This window comes from Macrobrachium rosenbergii, chromosome 6 (assembly GCF_040412425.1).
Source record: "Macrobrachium rosenbergii isolate ZJJX-2024 chromosome 6, ASM4041242v1, whole genome shotgun sequence".
Lineage (NCBI taxonomy): Eukaryota > Metazoa > Arthropoda > Malacostraca > Decapoda > Palaemonidae > Macrobrachium > Macrobrachium rosenbergii.
In genome coordinates this window covers 3,472,388-3,491,921 of record NC_089746.1, presented here as the reverse complement: position 1 = coordinate 3,491,921, position 19,534 = coordinate 3,472,388, and the positions used below count along the sequence as shown (strand labels likewise).

The 19,534-nt window shown below is 36.3% G+C and overlaps 2 protein-coding genes across 4 annotated transcripts in view; one reads left to right on the top strand and one right to left on the bottom strand.

Moving 5' to 3' along the window:
* Positions 1–14,674, top strand: part of LOC136839116 (uncharacterized) — a 108,382-nt gene extending 93,708 nt beyond the window's left edge. The window contains 4 exon segments of the mRNA XM_067104774.1: positions 4,911–5,061; positions 8,540–8,766; positions 12,588–12,743; positions 13,116–14,674. Coding sequence (XP_066960875.1) covers positions 4,911–5,061; positions 8,540–8,766; positions 12,588–12,743; positions 13,116–13,224 — 643 coding nt within the window. The 3' untranslated portion in view covers positions 13,225–14,674.
* MCU (mitochondrial calcium uniporter) overlaps positions 1–19,534 on the bottom strand; it is a 617,067-nt gene that overhangs the window by 255,477 nt on the left and 342,056 nt on the right. For all 3 annotated transcript variants that reach the window (XM_067104777.1, XM_067104776.1, XM_067104778.1), the window contains exon 2: positions 19,381–19,486. In XM_067104777.1, the coding sequence (XP_066960878.1) occupies positions 19,381–19,435 (55 nt within the window). In that variant the 5' untranslated portion in view covers positions 19,436–19,486. The remainder of the gene's footprint in view (positions 1–19,380; positions 19,487–19,534) is intronic.

Below are 19,534 nucleotides of genomic sequence, written 5' to 3'. Positions count from 1 at the left end.
TGCTGGGAAAGTCTCCAAGGGGCAAAGGGATCAGTCTTTCTATAGCATTTGATGTAATATCCTTTGCCATACTGTCTGCCTTTTCAGTGCCTGTTATACCTATGCAGGCAGGTACCAAGCAAAAGTTAATTTCTATACCAAGGCAGTTAACTAAAATATTAATTCTACACTCTGCAAGGCAACTGGAAGCTTAGTATTAAACCTTTCTAAAGATTACACCCATGCTCAGGGAGTCGCCAAAAGTTACATAGTTTTTTACTGCATTAAAATATTTTAAAACTGCCAACATGCATTTAATACTGCAATAATGATTGATGACAAGCTGCACAAAGACCTACTGCATTCGGTATCTGGGAAAATAGCTCTAAATCCAACACTGGCACTTGCAATGGTGCACATTGCATCAAAGCATGTTTTAACAGGAAGCTTGCATTACTTCATCTATTTCTTGCTTTCCTGCATTCATAAATTTACAATATTTAATTTGTGGTAATTGCCACGGATGAATTGAAGAATATTTGAGTGGCAATAAATTACAGTTTTTTAGGTTTAATCTATTCAAAATCTTTTTTGCTCTGAATAAAAAGGGTTGTGGTATTTTGGGTTGGTCTTTGCAATAAGCAAAATAATGGTTCCCACCTCACTTTGAGAGCTGTTAAACATCTGAGGAACCTCTGGAATCTTAAGCACCTATGAGCCAGCATAGGCTGGAATTGAAGCTCCAGAGGAAACTTGCCTGCATCCACCAAGATACCCTCAATAGAAGATCTCAAGGTTCTTGTGGCTATCTGGATTCCTGTATGACGAACGGTGTTAAAGGTTTTCAATCTATGCTGAGAGGAAACTGTGAATACCTTCCTTAACATAGCACAAATCTGTAGTCTCTGTAGACTTTTGATGTCAACTCCTCAGGAGATATCAGACAGGACCCTCATCAGGTCCATGAACTTCATACATATAGCCTTAAGATCAACTAAATGAGAGCTCTACGTGAGCATATTATCATATTTAAACCCAAGAAATCTTGTTACTTTAAAACAAGAAATCCTTTGTTCATTCATATATAAATCTGGATAGACATCCTTCATTCAACAAAAATGAAAACAGTTTTTGCTGCAGAGCCTCAACCACACTTTTCTACCAAAATCATTATTTTGTTGACACTTACTTAAGGATGCTCTTCTCCCACTACCACTCTTGGGGCTGCAAATGATTCTGATAGATCAAATTCATGCCACTGACAGCTAGTGCAAAAAGGGGAACACTTATTACACTAACCTGTGGAACATCTATTTGACAACTCATTTTCAAAAGTGTCATCCCTATTTATACTTGAAATCTTCAAAATTTTAGAATGCTTTAATAAAAAGGGGTAGCTCCCCTCTCAGATCGCAGTTGTAGAGGTCTTGCAAAATATCCATGTAATGTTACATGCCTTTTCTAAATCAAAACGATGTTGTTTAGATGTTAATGCCTCACACAGAGGTGATTCCATGCGAACTAGCACATCATGGGTGAAATGCATGTTCCAGAATCTGCATTAAACAGGGAAAATGTAAGGGTTACTCTCTGGGTACAATCTTATAATTTTACAAAGACAATGATTAAAGCAATTGGTCAGTAGCTGGTCTTTGAGAGGCTGTAATTTCCTCGCTAAAAAAGGTAACTCATGCAATGTTTCCCAGATATGTCAGAAAGTATGCTCAGTATATACTTCTATGATTTATGATACTTAAACGAGTATTTTTGTATTTTATGCAGTATATTTAATCATTAAATATGGGGTTACATCTGGACTAGCCACAGATTCTTTAGCATATGCTAAAGCCAATGCAACATCTCTCATGGAGAAATGTACATGTAAGGTTCTTGCCTGTATAACTTTGTTCTTCTCTATCGCAACAGCCTGCATGGAGTGTCATAGAATTTCTTTGATGCATCAGCAAATCAACTGCAAAGAGTGTCAACCACTATCTGGGGATCAGCAACTTTTTCACTGTTTATTTCTAGTATTGTTGGTTTACTGGGGATAAATTGGCCAGCTACTTTTCTGACCATTTCTAGACCAAAGTAAGTGGAGTTCTTGCATTCCTAGTTGAACAAATGCAGTCCAACATCCTTCATGAACTTTGAGTTTTTGTCCTAAACTGTGCTCTGGCCTACTGATATTCAATTTGATAATGATCATACCTTTGTCTTCTACACCAAATTTTAGCAGCTTTCACGGTTTTATGGGCCACGCATCATTCCAAGCTACACCAATGCATGGGCTAGTGGTTCTATGAAAAGACTAAAGACCATCTGTAAAAAGGGTGGTATTAAGAATCAATGAATTCACTGGCAGTAACAATATTTTCTTTTTTGGGGGGAGTATAAAACCCATCATCTACTAGCTAAAGTTAATGACTGAATCTTCACTCCAGGTTAAAAAAAAAAAAAAAAAAAAAAAGTCCTTGACGTTATCAACACCAATATCTAAAACTTCTTATGTGGAACCTGAAATACTAGGGACAGTCAACCAATATGCGCTCCACAGTAAGGAAATATCACAAAAATCACACTTGAGGGTTAAATGAGTGTGAGCAATGAACTTTTTTCAGAGTAAGGCTCCCATTCATTTTGCCAAAATTGTTAATGCAATACTGGATATGCTACTTCATATAGTATAAGGAAATGAGGAATAATCAATATCAGTAAACTTCATAATGAATTTGGCTTTCGCATCTGCTTGTACATTACCTCTGATACCAATATGGCTGGCACTTTGGATCCACTGATCATCCATGCTGGAACGTCTGAATTTCGTTTTTCCATGATCCTCTACCATTTCAAGAGGCAATCTTCCACTTATCCATTGTTACCCATTAAGTGAGGTTTACATGGATTAGTGATGTTAAATTTTTCTGATTTACGCTCTCCAAGCACATATCTAGTAGGTTCCTTGACTTGGAGACCCTTGATTAGTGACTACATATATGCCCCTCACAGGGGGGGGGGGATTTGAAAGCTCCAAAGTATGCATGTAGACCAGTGTTACAAATAATATTTAGTTTTCTCAGTTCAGTTATACAAGCACCAAAGTATATTTGGGAGCCATATTCTAACTCTGATCTACATGGAATTCTATGTAATTCTAACTCTGATCTACACAGAATTCTGTGTAAGCTTACCAAGGAATTTTAATCTGTACCCCAATTAAGACTATACTATTTCTCAGATGTCGAGAGATTTCTTTACCCTGGCCTTTTAGGAAGTTTAGACATGGAACCAAATGAGCTACCTGGTACATATATATTAATCCAAGAAACCTCACTTCATTGCTATAGGGTGGGGTACTACCACTCATCTTCAAAGTTTTCAGAGCTTTCTTCGGCTGTAACAAACCGCAAGTCACTGAAGCAGGAACCTTGAATCCATTCTCATATGCTGATTTGCTGACAGCATCATCAGCTCTATTTATGGATAATGGGAAGTGCAGTAGATGTCAAAAACATCAACAAAGAGAGAACTTCTAAAAGGAGCAGGTATTGCTTCTATGATCTTATTGGTATCTACAGTGACACTTGATACACTTCCTTGGAAACGACAATTCACGGCAAATATTTTTTCTTATTTTGTATTTAATAACAACAACAACAATAATAATAACGATAAACTACTATATATCTGAAACTGACAGTAGCTCTTAAAATTATGTCTTTGGTATTGGCCCTGTCACCGAAGAAGAATTCTCTCACTTACAAAGAGTGAACATGTTGCTTGCCCCATTAACTAAACAGCAGTTAACACCGAGGAAGACGAAAAAAAAAAAAGTACCATTTGCATCAAGCGATTTCTCACACAGGACCAATAACATAACTTTCGCGTTCTAAAAGATACTCCAGTACGTAATATTAAAAAAGTTACCTGATGTTGAAAATTGGGAGAACAATCCCGCTATAAAATCGTAATATTGGAAATTGTTTCTTGTTACGATTATTCGGAAATTCTTTGTGCGCTCCACCTGTCAAAAAGATATTTGATTATTATGTCAGAAATTAAGAAAAAAGACTGATAGATTTTTTTCTTCCAAACATTTTATTCCCTCTATCGCCAAGTTTCATTCGCTCATTTTATGAACGAGTTCAAGTGAGTGTGATTAAAGGATTACTTACTAAACCAAATAGGAAACAATAATAATGATACGACAAAGTCGCAATCCCGGTCTTTCACAGTACTTTTTCGCCATGAAATTAAATTGACGCTGGTCAATACACATTTCTCAAGAAGACATCAATAGCTTTGCTAGTGTTATTTGTTTTTCTTTACATTATCCTGGGCTCTCTCATTAAAATAATAATACACTTTCCAAGGTTCTCTCATTAAAACAATAATGCCTTCAACAATGGCTTCTTATCAGCACCGTGGTGGCCTCCAAATGCAAATACAGACGAAATGTTATTCGCTAATTTTGATTCACGAACAATTTGGCAAATATATATACTCCACACTACAGTAAATGTCCTATTATAAGAAAAAGACAACCACTTAACTACCGTTCGATACCTTTAATACTTGCTCTTTGAAGTCTAAGGATTCGTAAATGTGTGCCAGATATCAAATGGAAACCGGTTCATCTCTGTTCTTAACTAGCTCGTCTATTAACCTTTTACGATAAATTTTACCATGAATTGCAGCCTTCCTAAATTTATCATCACTGGCTTCAGCGAATAAAAGGTGTGCCATTGCTGCTTTAGGCTAATAAAATTAACAGTCTATCTTAAATTGTCCAAGATGTTTTACATGTTAGTATCATTTGTCCATACCTCATTCTTTCCTTGTGAGCCCCGTATGCAGACTTGGCTAGAGGCCATAGTTCTCTATCATTTACACACTCATGAAATTTCGTGTAAAACGGAGTTCTTTTTCAGAGAAATGGCCGACAAATCGGACACTGAGTCCCTGGCATCGGACATAAGCGAAGACAGCGGAGTCAGCAACGACTCCCTGGCATCGACGTCCTCGTCTACCCCCTTGTCTTATCGGGCCTTTGATGCCTACGCTTCGGATCCGAGCTTTAAGGTAAGAGTTCAAGCGTTGCTGCTTATCGGCCATACACGCACACAAATACAAATGCTTCCATAGCTAAGTCGCTTTATTCATTTTTGATCGACTGCAGGGAATTCTCGCTTATTGTGGTCTATTCATAAGATCATGTGATGTCTGAGAGTTTCCCGACTGCATACAGTAGATTTTCTCTGTCTCATTCACTGATCATAATTATTCCTAATGACATCTAAATGGCTCGGTGGAAGGGCAGGAGGTTCATTTGCAAGTCCCGATAATAACCATTCTCTTCCCGCCGTGAACGGGTACCTACGTTAGCTGGAGTCATGGAAAGCAGCAAGAGGTTACCAACCTCATCTTTAAAGATTTTCTGAAAACCAGAAATGCTCCATCCTTCGGGCGCTTTCCCCCGTAAAATGAGTGAACCGCGATTCTGTTTTATTATATGTACTGTATACATGTGTGTGTATATATATATATATATATATATATATATATATATATATATATATATATATATATATATATATATATATTATATATGTATGTATGTATGTATGTATGTACACTAGGCAAGAAAAGTGAGGATACAGTTTTCATTAGATTTCGTTCATCGAATTTTAATTTTTTTCTTACAGAAAACAAGTTTACTCTAGAATATGAAAATACAATGCAAATTATATCATATTTGTTAAATCTGCAAAACAAAAACGTTCAGATACTTAAAAACACCATGCATGTCCGAACTAATCAGAATTTCTCAGATGACTTCGTTCATAGAGATCTAAAAGATAGTGTATGGATATCTCGGTGTAGTACTGCTCATTAGAACGATAATAATTACTCGTTTTCCGTTATGAACAGGCTTATTATTGCGTCATCATACGAGGTAATGATAATTTCTTTAATTTTTACACATTCATGTTTGTATTTCACGGTGTTAAAGGTCAGTTGGAATTAATGGCAGTAAATGTTGTGACACCTAGGGTAGGTTGACCAAATCTATTTAAATCCGCAAGAGCGTTCTCTATGATGTGAGGGGCAGCGCGGGAGCTTCGGCGGGAAAACACAAGCAACTGGATGTTTCTTGACGTTGCCATAGTTTCTCTCTCTCTCTCTCTCTCTCTCTCTCTCTCTCTCTCTCTCTCTCTCTCTCTCCATTGCTAAAACATACTATACAAATATAGTATAGCTCAATCTCTAAAAGAAAAAAAAATAATGAAATGAGTAGCTCTACTTAAGAGGCTTAGGCTTACGCAACAGCAACTCTCTCTCTCCCCATTGCTAAAACATACTTTACAAAGATAGTGTAGCTCAATCTCTAAAAGAAAAAAAATGAAATGAGCAGCTCTACATATAGGCCTAGGCTTACACAACAGCAACTCTCTCTCTCTCTCTCTCTCTCTCTCTCTCTCTCTCTCTCTCTCTCTCTCTCTCTCTCTCTCTCATCATAACATTGCATTCGTTCCTTTATTGTTCTCACACGTTTTTCGTTGGACATTGCTCAAATTTAACTCTTGATTTCATCATGGAAGATTGCGTTTCCGATTATGCAAGCATTCCGTTCATTGTGGTGTCATAAATTCATTTGTGTAAGGTTACTTGGTAGGTTATGTCGAAAAATTTTTATTTTGCTCAGAACTGTTGCTGCAAATTACAACTTGAACGAATACTGTAAAGCTTACTACTGCATTTAAGTATCAATGATTTCAGAACCGTGGAATATGATTGAAAGTTGTAGGAAGTCAAGCAAAAAACAAACACAATAAGATTGAAGCTCCTCCCCTCTCTAAAGTTGCCAGATGTTGCATTATTGAGCAATATATTGTCCGAAAATTTAAAAAAACTGTATCCTCACTTTCCTTGCCGAGTGTACATATATATGAATAATAAGTTTGTCAAATTTACACGCGACATTATTATACTTTCCGGCATTGAGCTACCAACAACCCACTTTTCTTAGGAATGACTTCTACACAAATGGAGTTCTATACGTCAAGTTTCATCTGCCCTGATCAGAAGAGCAACCTGAGTCTCTGGGGGTTGATATATAATTCATTGACATTATTCACTCAGCAATCAAGAGAGTTCATAATTGATATCTACTCAGCGATTCATATTCCTGTCGAAAATAGATTCTGTGTTATCTAAACCGAAATAACCCCTTTCTACCATGATAGTTCCATCATCTTTTTTCTCAATGAAAATCCTACAAAACACCCTCCCTGATATACTAAATATTGCGTTGCCCCTTTCATTCTTACAGTCTACGCTTTCGCCTATTTTAGTCCCACTTGGCTGGAACTTTATGGTACTTTTGTCGATTTCACACAGGACATTTTCAGAATGTCTGACATTCCGCCAAAAGTAACCCGTTAATATCGAATTCACTTTTCCCTGGGATAACTTACTTCGCGATGGAAATCATTCGTGTCGAGTGCGTCTCCCCGAACAACGATTTAAACCTATGCCTATGTGGGCTGCTACTCGTGGCTGACGCTGACCTCATCATCCATTCATCAACAGGTGAGATAATATGATTTCGACTCTGTGGTTTATAATCTGGTCGAATTCAGGTTCCGCACTTGAACTCGAAATGAGCCCATCGCCACCATAATACCTATGCGCTTAGTTCGTAACATGTGGCTGTATACAGATAATTTATTAAAACTGAGAAAAGCATCACAGACACATACACTGAAGCATATTACCAAGCACTAAGCTACCGCGGTGACATTCCCAAGCGAGGATTTCATTCAATTACCTTCATCATTATGAAAAAAAATATTAAGGTACGTACGAGACAGATTGGACCAAAATATCACAACTATGGTCTTCGAATTTACATCTTTATATCTATTTTTACCTATCTTTAATGAACTTTTACTACTATACGGTTTAGAGGCATACTATGGATGCATGGATTTAATGAACATTTAGTGGAAATATTTTATCAATAATTTCCTTTTCTTACTGCTCAAATTGAGTATACCAAAACAGGTAGTATCAGCAGCAACGACGACCACGGTTGATGACCAGTTGACGAAATTCTAGTCATCGAGTTTGCCAGTTAATGAGTTCTATGAAATCTCCCAAAGAATGCACAATGATTTTGGAAACATTCAGTGTGGTACAAATGAACGCTCCATCTAACAAGAAATATACACACCGGAAAATTCCTCATTCAAATCCACTCCAACTCACATTCAGTAAACCAAAACATTCTTACTCCCACGAAAATTATTTTCTTTATCTTTCTTTGTCATCATTTTCTTTACTGAAACCCTACCACTAACACTCATTGAAGTCTCAGTTTAAACCATTTAGAGCACCTTTACGATCTCTAACTACAATGTGGAACACACAGTTGGCAGACCACTGTCATCTTTTTACAAATAAAATTTGAATCTTTCACTGAAGTAAAGTACAAGGCTTTTCTCATCAACTTTAAAAATCATGTGAATACCTTGAATTTAATTCTAAACTTTTTCAGTGGATAGACCCATCAGTGATGGCCAAAATACGGGCAGTGGGGACAACGGTGATCTTTTTCGGTCCCCGACAACGGCCGAAGCAAGAAGGAACGCTTCCAAGGGGAACAAGTTCAATATCCAGTGGACTTCGGATCAACAAGTGCTCTCAAGCCAGTCACGGTGGTCAGTCCTTGTTAAGGTCAAGTCAGCCCACCAGAGCAAATCGACAAGAGGATAGGCGTATACCGTGAGTTAAACTTCTGATTCACTAAATGACAAAAATAGTATTAATTCATGCGCATATACATACGTACATATATATATATATATATATATATATATATATATATATATATATATATATATATATATATATATATATATATATATATATATATATATATATGTGTGTGTGTGTGTGTGTGTGTGTGTGTGTGTGTGTGTGTGTGTGTGTGTGTGTGTGTGTGTGTGAATATACATTATATATCAAAAATTCAAAATGCAGAGAAATATATGCAAAACCAATCTTAGATCTCAGCCAACACGCTCGAAGGCATACTGAATAGGAAGCCGAATTCTTCATTCTAACTCAATGGCCAGACTATCAATGTACACAGGTCTGATCATTGATTGGTTTTCTCACACACTGCCTAAAATTGGATTCCTGACTGATAATTAGTGAAAAGTCAACTCAAAACTCCTGCTCTGGGGCAGCCACCATAATCTTAATAAAAACTTTATTATTCTCTTCTTTATATTTTTCTCTGAATACTGACTGAGAAATAAAACATTCCAATTGCCCAATTTAAACAATTGGGCAATATATGAACACCACCACCAACTGAATATTGCAACCAGTGTTCATTATAAGGAGTACTATTTACTCCTATGATATCTATTAAAACTGTACTAAAAACGCTAGTAAAAGACTTTTTCTCATCTTTCCTGTATAATGAAAGTGCCTTCTCTTTTGGCCACTGTCTGCTGGCTGTGAGGAACAGGACTTGTGAGGAGGGTGGGGGATGGTCATTCCCGTCAGAATTAGTACCTACTCAGAAGCAGAAATCATTAACCCTTTGCGCTTATTGTAGCTGGTTCTTTGTAGTCGTTTAATTGAAGGAATAAATTTGACACTCACATGACCTCCCAATCACAGACAAAATAATATTGGTACTCATTCTATTCTGATACAGGTTAACCTTATGCATATGCAATACAAATGATAATGATAAACTCAGGCTCTCCATATGGTCAAAATATATGACAGGGTATTAACTCTCAACAGACATGACTCTTCCAAAACCCAAAAGAAATCTATGGAATTCAGTACTCTGTGTCTCCTCTCAGGTATGCTTTTCACTTTCATGATCCAATTTTCCTTCGTGTCATGCTAGTTCAACGTTAAATCATCGTGCTTCGGACATTCACTATGGACACCCCCTTCCATGGCCCCTCGCGATTACAATGACCCCTAATTCGTCATTCTATCTTTCTATCATCAATTCTTTAGTTTTTTGTGTAAAATTTTCTTCCTTGTCCACAGCTTGCACCAAAACACCCTTCACTGTACACTGACTAAGAGGGAGTGTCAAATCACTTTCAGCTTCTTTGCCATATGTTCAAAATCCACTACCTCCAACTCTGTTTCTCGCCTTCCACAGTTTGTCACGAGGTTAAATCTACCTAAAAAAAACTCTTATGGGCTGATAGTCTATTTCCAGCAAAACTTTTTTTTTTTTACCAAGCAAGTACCAAAGTTTCTCCAGTATTCATAAAACTGGAAGTCTATATCAAAGGCACTATCATTTCTTCTGGTCTCTTTCAGACCTATCTAGCCTGTGCCTTCACAATCTACTTGCGAATTTATATCCCATATTGCTGGAGTCTAATCAAGCGTTTTGATTAAAAAAAAAAAAAGTCGTTTACTTCCGTTGAGGCCATATTGGTGGAGTCTGTTCTGACGAAAAACAGATACTCAAAAACAATTCCATCTGTCTCCATTTGAAGCACACACGAACACATATGTATGTATGTAAGTATGCTACATTATGGACTCTTCATCGACCTATTATTGTCCAATCTTTCCACAAGACCAATTCATCTCAAAATAATCTGATCAACACTTACATCTATGTTAGCTTTTTACCAATTCTACATCACTCCTCATTATCTGTGCTTTTAAATTCTTGGTATGACGCATATAATATGCAATCAGTTCACTTCACCAGTTCTAGTCTTGTTTTTTTCACGCTCATTCAAATATCCACACTTCACTTTCATAGAAGAACGTTGGCTGAACCTATCCTTACTTACCCACCTTGGCTTTCATGCCCGGTTTAAGTCTCTTCAATTTTTTAAAATTTTTTTCAAAAATACCGTTGCCTTTTTGCTTCACTTCGTTTTTGATTCACCTCTGCACTCACCCTACCATCATCAGATAGATAAAGATGCTTCCACTTTCCTACAATCCATATTAAAAGTCCTTATTCATTCTTCCTGGTTTCCATTTAACTTCTTAACATTACCCTTATTGACATTTACTCTGAAAGTTTTCCATGATTGTTTCCTTTTCATTCTAATACAAGTTCTAAGAATGGAAAGTGGCCCTGATAAATAAAAAAAAAACACACTATATAATATATATATATATATATATATATATATATATATATATATATATATATATATATATATATATGTATGTATGTATATACAGTGTATGTATACTATATTATATATACATATATATATATATATATATATATATATATATATGTATGTATGTATATACACAGTGTATGTATACTATATTATATATACATATATATATATATATATATATATATATATATATATATATATATATATATATATAGTGTGTGTGTGTGTGTGTTTGCAAGCAGCTGTATATAAACCATCTACAAGTTTCTGGTAACTCTTACTTAGCTGACGACAGTTTCAGCTACTAAAACATGGCTTGCTTCCTGGCTACACGAGATCAACGGTGTAGCTAAACTCCAATACACAGAAAAGTACAACCAGAATTTGACAATAAAAACAAGAAAACCGCTCCAGAGAGAGTCCTAATCACCGCCAACAATCTTGCATCCAGTGCTATTTATATCAAGAGGCTTTCATGCCTCACCAACGTTTAAATCTGGATCTTTGGTTGATATCTAGCCGTTTTTTCACCTGCTCCGAATTCAAATTTACTAACTATGTTGGTTCTAGCTTCCCTGGATCCCTTAGTGCTGACATGTTCCTCATGACAGCGCTGGATGGCTGAACATTCTTAGAAGTATTCTTCTGCAATAGGCTTTCCGTCTCACTGTGATGAAGTAGCCTCTCAACTGTCAATCATTATGTCCATGCCTTTCCACTTTTAATTATGCTCTTATATGTATATATGAATGTAACTATACTTGTAAACTTGTATGTGTGTAAACTTGTGCTCTATAGAAATCCGAACAGCTTGACCGATTTCGCATAAGTTTCATACCCGTACCCCCGCCCTCCGGGGTACCTTGTTTACTGCGGGTCCCAGAAAAGACTCTGCCATGGGATGACATTTTGGACTGGCGTGAAACTTGGAGTGTCGGGAACGCAGGTTCATACATTTTCGTATCGACCATGCAAACTAGCGATATGGGGCTCTGCAGCAGTGGCAGGCCAAGGTGACTCGCTGTATCAGACCGAGTAACGCAACTGGAATTGCGGCCACGCTTAGAACAATTTTCCTGCATCTCCTCTGAATTCCTTTGTTGTGTGAATTATGCGTACTGTCACTGAAAATGCTTTTCTTTCCTGTGATTAATAATTTTGTCTAGAATTCATTGCTTTAAACAAATATGTTTTTCAAAACCACACCACGTGGTACTTCCCTTCTAAGGTAAATGATCGATTGTCATTCAGAGTTTTCCTAAGGTTGGTCAGCCAGTATGTGTGTTGTGTATATATATATATATATATATATATATATATATATATATATATATATATATATAGATATATATATATCATCAACTTCATTAATGACAAGGTCTTCTTCCCACCCACAATTTCCATCAGAATTCCGGCGCCAAGAATCGTTGGAGTAGTAAGGAAGCACTCGCCCAATAACAACAGCCCCGACACAAGCCAAGCATCAATACAAACGGAATCAACTGTGACTCCTCCGCCTACAGAAACGCATTTTGATAGTACGCCATCTTCTTCTCCAACCGGGTAAATTAAATTAATGAACTTTGCTTGTCCTCATATTGCGATAACAAGCGCATGTTTTGCAAAGAAAGGTGTTACATCATACAAAAAATGCATCTCAATGTTATATTTACCTATAAAAAAAATTTCTTGGACCAATAAACATTTTTTTACGAAGGCATGACACTTAATAGGGTTCTGTTATGTAATTAGGCTAAGTTTATCATTCTAAACAAAGTACAGAGGGGAAACTGCATGAAATATAAATGAAAAAATTGCCGGTAAAATCTAACAGTTTCGAATGAATTCTGCTCTACAAGAATAGTTCAACATTTATAAGACAGGGAGTTTTATATGCAAAATATCTCCCAGCTTCAATGAAGTTTCTTGTTGCAGTCGTTATGAAGCGGGGGCAACGGTAGGCAAGAAAGGGAGATGGCGCGCGGAAAGCGACACAGTGGTTTACAACTTCACAAAACCTCAGCCCCCAGCAGTTTACTTCTGATCATGCACAGAAAATCATCACAACAACATACAAGCTACAGACAAAATCTTCAATATCTGTGTAAGAAGTCCCGCCTTGAGTTGGCAACAAGACTCTCTTACTCAGTACAGGTTTCACTTGAAAGATGTGTAGGAATGTATTACTGCCGTTCTTCAAAACCAAATTTTTCAAGAACAGGTGCAGTAATTCAGAATTTAAACATTGCAACAACGTGGCACAGCGTTCCGTTACTTCACCATATGAATCAGGCTTATCTAAATGAAGGATGGAATTTTCATTTTGGTTTTAAGTGATCTTAACGTCATTTCCGTGTTAACAAATTTCATTTCATGACTCACAATGTCATCCTGGCGTAGTCTTCATGTCTGGAATTTATCAAGGTTACTTTTCATTCTAGGTTCGTACTTTTTCTTCTACAGTTGAGATATAAATATTACTTTCGAGAAAAACACGTATATGCAAGCCATAGGAAACGTCTGTGAACTTCTCAGAACCTGATTAATCTTATTCAAGCCACTGCCGAAAACGTTGCGTAACAGCCAAATATCCGAGGCAAAGCCACCGAAATAAACTTCAGTAATTAAACTGAAATACCGCAATGACAAGTTCGTTCTCCAAATTGAATTTATGCATATCCGAGTGGAGAGAATCGCCTCCCGGCAATTCTGAATTTATATTTATGACAACGGAGTCATTTCTGATCTGTTGATCCTGTTAAGCCTAAGATAATAATGTAAATACATTACCGATATTCAACACATTAAAACATATCACAAGCATCATTTACGAATTGGTCAGTTATAATGAGCTACAGAACACCAAAAATCCATTATTGCAAGTCATTATTACGGTGGAATTCACTACATATTATTTCAGAAAAAACTTGGAAATACGGAATATTTAAAGCCAATGTTAGTTTATTTTTATTCTGCATCTAAATCTAAATCATTACTTTTATCTCCCAATGACCAATTAAAAAGCCTTTTAAGAACAAAAAAAATTCAAGAACAGAAATTAAAGATATTTTGTTTAAGCAAGGGAATGGAATCATGCTGACAATACAGCATAAAAAAGATAAACACTTCACACTACGAAATCTTTCAGCAAATAACAATCTTCTTTACAATGACGGCAATTGCAAATGACAGTGACTATAAAGGATGTCAGGTATCTTCAACAGCATCTGTTGTTACTAATACATTTATATGTTAACCGTAAAGTTATCAGCAGGAAAGAGACCTTTAACCCAATTTGCTTTTGTAGTACTAATAGAATATACAGTATTCTGTGCAGAGCTTAACAACTCTCTCATTGACGTCAGGACTGAAAGATTGATATATGCTCATAATGAAATTCACTGGTTTCTTTGAAAAAAATGTGTATAATATAAGTATATACATATTCATATATTTTGTCCAATAAAAGCGAAAATCATACTGTATCGTTGTCATACCTTTGTTTTATATCCTTCACAATTTCACCTTCGCATAACAGGAAGAAAACCCCAACCAACCACAGAACTTTTCAAACGAGCACGTCAATAAAAAGCAAATAAGGTGTTGCGATGAAATGCGCTTTTCTGGGGTCTGAATTGATAAATATATCACATGATAATTGTTTGCATGTTCCAACTGTGTATTCAGAAAATAAACAAAAATTAAATAGTGTTTATAAAAAACATACGAAAGGTCGTAAGTCCCATTCATTTCCATTTATCGTTACTGAATGTGATGCAAACATTCAAAATAAAAATACAAAATTATTAATTGATCTCTTAAATTTACAATCATATTCGCTCTCCACCGGAAGTTAGGTAATCATAATCATCCAATTTGTATGCGAATCGAATCTAAGTTTTATTTTCACACCGGGTTGGAGAAAGAAAAGCCAAACTTATTTAGATATCATTTCCTGGATCTTCCCGATTATATACATCTAGAATATCATTCACAAAAGATTCCAGGCAAATGCACCTAAATGATAATCAAGAGAAACCGATTTCAACGAGATTAGCTTTATCTTATCCTAGCCAAGAGGGATGGATTTCATGGTTTTGATGTCTTTCGTTCATCCCACTGAATGTGATTAGCCGATTACTGTTAAGGCTGCACTGATTCTTTGCACAGTCGCTGGAAACGTCTTGCCTAGCCTAAGAACAATCCACGTCTGCGCAATTGCAAAACACAACTTCTCTCCACTCACTTCATAATTACCATTCAAATAGCCATCAAATCCTTCCGAAAGTATCAGCTCGTATAAAAATATATTCAGAGCTTTTCCAAACTGCTTCTCTAAAACTCCATTTTCTCAGTCTATTTATTTCACGTTTGTCAAAGCAACCCATCTTTTGGAAGCAATTTTGCAATCATGCTTCACTTCCACATAAATAAACGTGCAGTTTTCATGCCAGGCGCACTTTCAAATGTTTTCCGTCGTAAGGGCCTGTCGTCGAATTACCCCGAGCCTTAGGCAATATCCCGGTCAAATAGTTTTTGTGCTTCATATGGAACGAAGCCACACACTGGACCAACAATAGCAAGTCTGCCTGTGTGTCTCACCAATTTGTTTTTCCCGAGGGCAAGAGAGCATTTGCCAAGTCAACATTATTTCTTAACGTGCCATGCAAAAGAGTACATAATCATTTTTTTTTTTTTAACATGATCCGTAGACCCAGGCCCAATAACAAAAATCTTTTCCATGTGTGGCCAATTAATTTTGTTTTTAATGATTAAGTTGGGTAGAAATAGCACTTTGACAGCATAAGGGAATTTGGTAAGTATGTATTAATTTCGAATCAAAATATATTACTGCATCAGAGTTCCCCTAATAGTGCGGTAGAAGATGCAACGAAAAAACTACAAAAGCGATACCCTTTACCACACTGAAGAACTTCGAAGCCAGCATGGCCTCACAAACAGAATACGAAGTTGATTTCGTTACCCTTGCATAGTTCACGTTACACCAGTAATTAAAATGAAACAGTTGGAGTATAATATCCGTGGTTTATCTCATTATTGATAACAAACTTTTCCAATAAAAAACATACTTGAGAATGCACTCAAACTCAGTTGGGGTGATGGAAAATTCACAAATGAAAAATAAACATCAAAAATAAAACAATCTACTTTAAACAGTTGCACAAGGAACAAAATAAGAAAGCGAGCGGACATAGGTTAAAATCTAGTGTAATGAAACTCAAAGAAAGTTTTATTACGTTTTTAAATAATGAAAGAACGACCAAACCGAGGAACAGTAGGACATGTTGCGGAGAAATTACCAAATAAGAAGAGCACATGAAAAACCGAATTTGTAATAAAAAAAAATAAAAAGTACACCACATCCTGAGGCCACTGAGACCAAGAACTTAAGTAACATCCACACTCGATTAGACTTTCTGAATATCCCTCAACACAATAAGATCACTTGTCTTCGTTGGCATCAATTTCGAGATTCAGCGAAAATATCTTACATTCCTATGTACGTAACGTCGTGATTTTTTTTTTTTTTTTTTTTTAGAAAAACTAAAAAATTTCATTTCACAAATTCTTATTCATCTGGAATTAGAAAAATTAATTTATTCGGGAACAGGAAACTGGAGGAAACTGAAAAATAAACACCGTGAATGCACCAGCTTCCCGAAAAATTCTCCAAATGGTCGCGGGATTTGGGGATTGCGGGGATGTAAATGGGTCCTTTCGGGAAGTGATTCGGATCCCATTTTCATAAAACTAAACGAAGTAAGGTATTTTTTTCTGAAGAGTCTGGCATGCAGTTTGTTAGCCAGGTTGTTTACTTTGATAACCGGTATCAAATAATTATATATGTGCTTCTTTCTTTACAATTTTTATTCGGGAAAATGGCAAAAAAAAAAAATGACACAAATAAAAAAGATCACCAGATTCTCCTCCACTAACTTACCGGTCGAATTTATGACATGGAACCATTTAAGCCTTTTGTATTTAGGATTTGCGCTTACGGAAATCACTAGAAGCTGATTTTCAACGATAATATTAAAAACTGTAGACTCAGCCTTTCTAACCTACTGCCATTACATGGAGACATGAATTACTGAAGTATTGACTTAAAGCTGATGTTCTACTCAGTTGCCTAACACAAGGAGTAAGCAGGCCTACAAGGCTAAAAGGTGCAAAATTAATTCCAGAGTTGACATCATCGTTGTTGCTTAAGTGCTCCTCCAATTAGCACAGCTAGGAAGAAATCATCAGACGCATTACAGTATCCATACGTAAGACACATGATATACTCCTGTCACTGTATAGTGACAGATATGTCTTGCACTTAATTAAAGACTTGAAATTTTTATATCAAGTTTATCTTCTCTCCCTGACATTTTGTTCATATTTTTTTTTTTTTCAAATAATGAAAAGATGAAAGTCTTGACAGAAGAGAAACGGCTACCAGCGCTGAAGTCACTCAATGACGGCACAGCCCTCGTTAACCAAGTGAAGATCTCTGATCTCCAACATGGCATGAGATGGTCCTGTACTATATGTAGGGAGATGAAGGAGCTCATAAACGCCCAAACAACAAACTGCTAGCAGAAAAACACAGACCCAAACCTAATGGCTTTCAGAAAAAGAACTTGGCTTTCATTTTATAACAGATGAGGTGCTGGAATACATCTATAATACATAACGAGAAATGAATGAAATCCTATAGGTCTCAGAAGTATTGAGTTCTCATCACAAGAACTGCATCTCATGACATCTCTATGATTTTTCTTATAGCCATCAGTCAGCATTTGAGTTCATCGGGACATCTGAAGAGTTTGGGGTTGAGAACATAGCAGGTGATTATATACTGAGAAAAGGAATAAGCGCACACTAGTTTTAACTACATTTCAAGCATGACGGATTATCATTCTCCAAAATCTATTCATGTACCTGAAACAGACCACTAAGAAAATGAAAGAAAATCAAATCAGACCATGGATGATGAAACTGGCATTCAATGAATTTTATAAATCTGTTAAATACGCAATTAAAGAGGGGAAAAAAACAACATTTTCATTACAGCATACTAGTAGTCGGCATCTGTTCTTGCTTATAAACACAAGTAGAGTAGGAATCTGGGATTTGTTTGAGTAGGAATCTGGGATTTATCTAATTTACATGGTAGCAGAGACAGACGCTGGAATTTACACTTTATTTCACTTAAATTGGCACAGCATATGCTGTCACTTATATCAACATACTAAACCAATTGGGATTGTTCTACTTTACACAAATTAACTAAAAAATTACAATTTTGTTGTTATGATTGACCATCGAAATTTAAGTAGGTGGATACCAAGGCTATTGCTGGCTTAATGAGACAAAAACAAACTACGCATTATCAACAATCTAACAATTAGCAGTCTATGCAAAATTATTTCCTAATTCATTAAAGAAATGCTTAATAACATTTGCAAAGTTGTGAATTTAGAAGTGATCAACTGACAATGCTGTTGCTGTGAAAGAAGAAGGACAGTGCTATAAAACACAACCATCTCCTATTCAGAACAATGCAACGCTGACTATAACAGTATCATGAACCAGGAAGTCCTTGTTTGTTTAGCACTGGTAGATATGAGTGGCAGCCTTAGCTCGGAACAAAAATCTACGATTATACAAAAGTTGTTGGCAAAATATGTTCAATCTCTGATGCTTCTACATCAAGAACAAAGTCCTACCTGTATCACCTTAAGAGACTTTGATATACTTCTTACCAAATTTATGGAAACACGATAAAGCATAGCACAAGGGAAAGATTTCTGCTAGACTGGCGATAGGAATGCCTTAAATCAGGCAAATGTGCTGTAACTACGGGTGATCTTCCAATATTTTATTACTTTCTTTACATACAAAAATAGGAGCAGAAAGTAACAATATATCTCATAGCAATAATTTGATTTAGTTCACCATTTAAAACACTGGCAATCATCCTACTGATGACATTTTACGGGGAAAAAATGGTTACAGCAGGTTTGGATTCTGCAATTCCCACATGTAATACATCAACTACGTTAAATCGTACTAAAATGTTTTACACATTGCACTGTATGCTTTTTTTATTTATTTATTTATTTATTTTTTTTTACCAAGAGGCCTTGTGGCAAAGCAACCTTTAAGAGTGTGTTTCACGTGAACTACTGACCTTGTTCTGGGGCAGAGGATGATTTGGAGGTGGTGGAGCACCATCGTCTCCTCATGGAGGAGGATGAGGCACACTGAAGGGCGGCAACAGGCGGAACAGGGCACACCTGAAACAAGGAAGCACATTAAACCTTACCCTCGCTTTCAGTCAAAGA